The 6,179-nt window shown below is 43.8% G+C and overlaps 1 protein-coding gene across 5 annotated transcripts in view; it reads left to right on the plus strand.

Annotated features, from left to right (window-relative positions):
- PIEZO1 (piezo type mechanosensitive ion channel component 1 (Er blood group)) overlaps window positions 1-5,845 on the plus strand; it is a 960,480-nt gene extending 954,635 nt beyond the window's left edge. For all 5 annotated transcript variants that reach the window (XM_069635852.1, XM_069635881.1, XM_069635891.1 and 2 more), the window contains 2 exons: window positions 3,178-3,376; window positions 4,652-5,845. In XM_069635852.1, the coding sequence (XP_069491953.1) occupies window positions 3,178-3,376; window positions 4,652-4,901 (449 nt within the window). In that variant the 3' untranslated portion in view covers window positions 4,902-5,845. The remainder of the gene's footprint in view (window positions 1-3,177; window positions 3,377-4,651) is intronic.
- The last annotated feature ends 334 nt before the right edge of the window (window positions 5,846-6,179 follow it).

The following is a 6,179-nucleotide window of genomic DNA, read 5'->3' on the forward strand; positions in this document are numbered from 1 at the left end:
AAGAAAGAGCCAGCCGGATTGCCATGATAGAAGTGCAGGACACTTAAAACCTGAGAGACTGCCAGTAGTTGCCTAGAGGGCAGAGTTACTGAAGCTGAGTAGAGGATGGACTGACTGAGGACCATAGTCCTAAAATAATCCTGCTTTCTTTTAACTAGTTTTGTGAAGACCCATTCTGTGACCTCAGTTCAACTTATCACCTGGTATTTTGAGTTACTCTTAATAAATCTTTGTGACCTTGCTTCTCAATCTAATGTGTTGAGCCTCTGCCCGTGAAAGGGTACTGTTACGATGGATTTAAAAAATCAGCCCCTGTGGGGAGGATTTTAGGAGGGCAGCCGATTTATAGTAAACTGGGAAGACACTGAGAGAGATTAGCCAAACCCCAATCAAGGTAGAGTGGAAGAGCAGTCAAGGTGAAGTCTCAGGAAAAGTGGGAGGGTGGTTTAGGGCTACAATGAGTCCCCACAGAACACCACCAATAATTCAAGTTAGTCAGTAAGTATTTGAGAATACAATTATTTCCTAGGCCTTTCTAAACACACTAAGCATAACAAATCATGGGTACATAATGTACTCAAAAACCATATTTCACAAGCATATATATATTCACCTTTAGAGATCACACAATCAAGCGCTACTGTAGTCATGAGCTAAGTAATTATATGCAAGAAAAACAGCTAGATTAGAGAGAATAATCACAACCCGGTTCCCTGTCTTATGAAGTCCAGCCCTAAGATGTCTGGCATATTGTGCCCAAAAGTCCCAAGTTCCACAATTGTTTCTCCAGGGAAGGTATTTCAGAACGGATGAAGTGGGCTGTGGTGGTGATTGAAAATGTCTTTAAAGTTAGGTTAGTAGTTACTTCAAACAAGGAAAGTACCCCCACTCTATCCTGTTCAAAATGAAAGTTTTTGGACAGGATCCTTGACCAGGTTCGAGGACCAAAAGCAAGACTACAAGGAGTTTAGGGACAAGACTATACACCCAATGTTACCCTATGGGACACAGAAACGGGTATGTTCAAGTACCCTCTGACTCAACGAATTCTGGAAGACATTCAGTGTCATCTGGAAGAATCTCAGACTCGCACAACTGCCCTTGGTTCAGGTTAGGGCAGTCCAGGGATCACGGGTGCAAGGGTCACTTTTTGTGTCCGGATCCGATTGTGGTTTTCATCAGACAGCTCCAGGCAACTTCTTGAAGAAGACACCCAAATGAAGAAAAGACTCAGACCTCTGCAGGGAAGACCCTTTAGGAAACCTTGCGGGATTGCAGAAGGATGGTTCCAGCAGAGGGTTCCACGGGCAAGCGTTGACAGGCTATCTTGCAGCAGTGAACACAGAAGCAGCCCCAGCTCAGCTTCCCTTGTCACGGGAAGGCTGCAATTGCAAGGACAGGTAACTTATTGCATAAGCTGATGCGTGTCCCAAGGCTCTGCTTGGAATGGCGATGGCTGCAGCGTGGTCTCCCAAAAGGGAGCTCGTCAGCCCATAGGGTGGTCAAGGGACACCTCTGAAGGTTTCCAAGGCATTGATCTCCGAGAAGGGGTCGAGACTTTGTGTTCCCACTGGACCGAGGGTCTTCTAAGATGAGGCAGAGGCACCGGGCTTCACTGGGCCAATCACTGGAGCCGGTGCTGGTCGGCTGCAGAGGTTGTCAGCGAGCTGCTTTTCTTCATAGACATCTTGGCTCAAACAATGATCTGTTGAATAGCTGCAGGAGCCCTCCTTCTATCCCAGATTCTTGCTTGGAGATAGCCCAAGGACACCAATGGTAAGGATCTGCAACATTCAAACAGCCCAGGGTTGTCCAATCCTGGACAACCACCGGTCATCACATCCATCCAGCCATACACCTTTGGGCATCAGAGGATGTGGACTGGGACCAGACAGTGTCAACCCCTTCCTCTTGCTCACACACAAAGTCCACCTGCCACCGAAAGCAGCAGCTTTCAGCGGGAAATAGGTGTATTGCAATTCCAGACCTGAGAAGAACAAGCAAAAGTCTCATGGAATGGCCGTTGTAGGGTGCAAGCCACCTTTAGTAGCCATTTGCAGTACATGCAAAACTGCATGAGAAAAATATCACAAAAACATTACAAATCACACAGCTGCCATCAGCTTGACAAGAGGCACATTGTCAAAGTAACCAAAAAGCCTTCGGGTAAAACGTTATAAGGATACAACGTATCCTAATTGCACTGCACTGTAAGGTGATGTGTGCAATTGTTAAAATAAAACAAATCCAAAAGAGCGACGTCTCTCGGTGCTGACAGTCTCAGGGATTAGTCACTTTCCCCATAAGAACGAGCAAAACAGACAAGGGAAGTAAAGCAGAAACTTCACTGACCTCCAAAGGTCAGGACAGGGTTAAGAAAATAAGCAAAAAGATGACAGGTGGTGGTTTGGGGGGGGTCCCTTAGGAATATGGAGGGAAAGGTGCACAGAGAAAATCTGTCCTAACACATACTCTAGAAATATATAACACAGGATCACCAAAGTGGCAGTCTGCAATCTCCAAGAAACTTGAGTTCTAGAAATGAGGACAGGATTGGTTATGAACACTTGCAGATCCGACCATAGATGGAAGGACCGTGGACTTAGAAATTGGAGTGGCTTGACCTCAAGAGGAAGGAAAAGCAAAGGATGGGCAGCCTTTCATTCTACTTCATGCAAACTGGAAATCAACGAAAGGCTGGCTACTTCATCGGGGAAGATGCCCCATACTTGAGCAATAAAGCTATCTCATATTCCACCATACTCTGTGTCTAAAGTCCCCAGGCAATCACCATAAAGAGCAGGACAGGTGTGCTACTGTTAGACTTTGCCAAAGCTTCTGCCACGTTATTCGAGGACATTCAACTGTGCTTTTCAGCATCGGTATCTCATGCTACCAGTCCCTAGGAGTAAACACAGTCTTGTAGTGTTAAGCCTTTTTCTTTGCATTGGGCTTTGTTCATTGTGAAGTTTTATTTATACCTGTTTCAATTTCTTAACTCCGTACCTTTGGTGGTAGGTTATTGTTTACCTAAAACTACAAATTGTGATGATTACAAAAAAAAAGAGAGAGAGATCATAAGGGATCCTGGGTTATCGATCCTCTGCTCCTCCCGTAAGTGCAAAGCAGGCTGTGCAAATCTCCACATGCACGCTCATATGTTGTTGCATCTTTCAGAGGAAGAGGAGAGCTACCTGGACGTGGAAGTGCAGCTGAAGAGGCAGCGAGTGGGTGAAGGCAACAGCACGGGCAGCTTCCTGGAATGGTGGGTGATTCGACTCAAGGACTGCGAGAAAGCGGACTGCAACATACTGCCAATGGTGATCTTCAATGACAAGGTCAGCCCCCCCAGCCTGGGCTTCCTCGCCGGATATGGGTGAGTATGTTTGTGACGTCCTGTTTTGCCCATTCTCCAGCGAAATAAATCAGCTATGAAAATGAAACCCCCTAATCCATAAGATTTGAAAAACAAAAACCTAATTCATGTGTGATAGTGGCAGAAAATGTAAGATATTTCCTGGGTAATTCATGGATTATTTGCACCGAAAAATACGGGTTTTGTGCGCCATTCTGCCTGCAAATCCCTGTATAACAAATGCGGATTTGCGGGCAGAATGGCGCCCAAATCCCGTTTTTTTTTTCCCGGCGCAAATAATCCATGAATTACCCCCTTAATAGGTATAGCACAGGTTTCGTCATCTGACACAAATCTTGGCCATCAGTAGTCGGCATTCTGGAAGATAATTGGCTGGTAAAGTTTAAAAGGCAGGATACCAAATAATTTTGGATGCACAGTGCTGGTTTTTAGAGCATATGTCCAGAATGCTTTTCTAGGCATTTTGCTCGGTTTCCTGGCTCTCTCCCATCCACAATACTGACACTCTGTTATACAGCATGTTCTCTTATCCTGCACCGTTGGTTCCCCAAGGGTGCCGGATTACAAAGCTTTAACTGTATATGGGAAGTGCTGGTGTGTGACCAGTAACCACAAGAAAAACACATTGTTTCTGGAGCTACTTCGATGAAGCGCTTTATTTGTTTACATGTATCGATCACAGACTAAAACGTTAAGACATTAATTTAAAAATGTGCGCTTTCGAATACCTTGAAGACTTAAAACATGTTCCTTACAAAATATTCGGTTTAAACTACTTTACAGTTATTTATCAGTGCACACAAAATGTAACAAGTTGTACACTCCTACAAAATGTAGGACAATTAAACCAAAACAAGAACAACATTATCTACAATATATTTAAAAATATCAATCACATTCTTGTGTCAAGTGCTTCCAGTGGATCCATTCTCACAAGCTTATATTTCAATTTATTCTACCAATGTTGGTTACGTGGCAACATTTCTATTTTACAAAAATGTATTCACGAATCAGAGTTGGAGGGGGCACTGCAATCCAAAACAATTCAGTCAGAATTCTCATCGTACTATATAATAAATATATATATATCAAAGTTTTTAATCATTGATATTGTAAAGAAAATTGAAAATATTGTATTTGAATGTATCTTTCGGCAAAAGTAATGTGTTTTGCTAGTACTGTTCCACTTTAATGGGATTAGTAAATGGGATTGTCCTAATTAGAGATATAATTGACCAAGGCCTCACAGTACTCATGTTGTTTTGTTTATTTTAGAATCATGGGGCTGTACGTGTCCATTGTGCTGGTGATCGGAAAGTTTGTGCGTGGTTTCTTTAGCGAGATCTCGCACTCCATCATGTTCGAGGAGCTGCCATGTGTGGACCGCATCCTCAAGCTGTGTCAGGACATCTTTCTTGTGCGGGAAACTGGGGAGTTGGAACTTGAGGAGGAGCTTTATGCCAAACTCATCTTCCTCTACCGCTCACCAGAGACCATGATCAAATGGACCAGGGAGAAGGACTAAGCCAAGCGGGTCCCTCCTCGGGTCTGGAGGACACTCACAATTGTTTACCTCTCATCGGCAAGAATGTGGAACACGGGGTGCTTTTATGTCTTAACGGTTCCTGGAGCCAAGTTCTACAGCCAGGAAACCTTGTTGCGGATCGCAACGGTCACTGCCTGAATAAGTGCTCTACAAGGGCTGAGATGTTGCCTCTGTGTTTTACGTTCATCCTGGTAGCCACAACAAGCTGCAGCTTCCACATCTAGCCCTAAGGTGCTAGTTTATTTTGCAGAAACCCCACTCCACATGGCTTGGCAGACTGTGACTGGAAAGTCACCACCCTTCACACCAAGTGTCTTAAATTGGAAGTATCCGCTGATTCTGGCAACGGGCAAACCTTGCAGTGAGCAGGCTTCCTGTTCTTTTCAAGGTGGTGAAGATGATAATTGCCTTGTCAGCTTCTGCATGTAAAGCACACAGAATGCAAATTACAGCATACAGAGAGCACCGCCATTGGTATGTTTCTGGAGAGATCAAGCGAGTCTCAGCCAAAGAATGTTCAGAGTCTTAGTTTGGTAAACAATGTTACAATTGCAGATCTCGTTAGATCGGGTAGCAGTCCAATTTTCTTCATACAGCATTCAAAGCTGACGAGCAAGATACCTGCCAAAACCGACACTCTTGCCCAAGTGTTTTTAAACAGGCTCACCCGGAGCCGCCAATCCATATGAAACTGCTGCTTTTAAGTTCTTTTTGGTCAAGTTGTCAGGTTAACACAAAGCCAAATCAGAGACTGTGGTGAGAGACAAAATCCCAGCAAAGGGGATCCACTCTGATGATCATGGAATACTGTATACAAAACAGAACACAAATTATGCAAGACTTTAAAGAGAGCCAAAAAAAAGAAAACCACAACAAATATTTATATATATGTATATAAAAATGATTTACAAAAACATCACAAATGTATTTATTTTTTGTAAGGTTTGCAGATGTTACTGTGGCTCCTGCTTTTAATACTGTACATGTCGATGTTTTTTTGAATCTACGTTTGTGGGACATACAGAGTAACTCTTTCAACCCGTCCTCGGGGGGGGGGGGGGGGGTTGGGTGGATGGGGTGGTGGGGGGCAGTCAAAGAACACTGTTATGTGAACTGATTTGATCAGTTGGGTAATAACTTATTACTGTTTGCGAGGGGGAAAAGGCGGGCACCACATTAATCAATTTCGTTCAAATAAATGTTTGTTGTAATCCTTTGTAAAATGTGTAGGAGCTATCTGGAGTAAACTGCTCCTAT

This window comes from Ambystoma mexicanum, chromosome 1q (assembly GCF_040938575.1).
Source record: "Ambystoma mexicanum isolate Mex_15411 chromosome 1q, UKY_AmexF1_1, whole genome shotgun sequence".
In the NCBI taxonomy this organism is placed as follows: Eukaryota; Metazoa; Chordata; class Amphibia; order Caudata; family Ambystomatidae; genus Ambystoma; species Ambystoma mexicanum.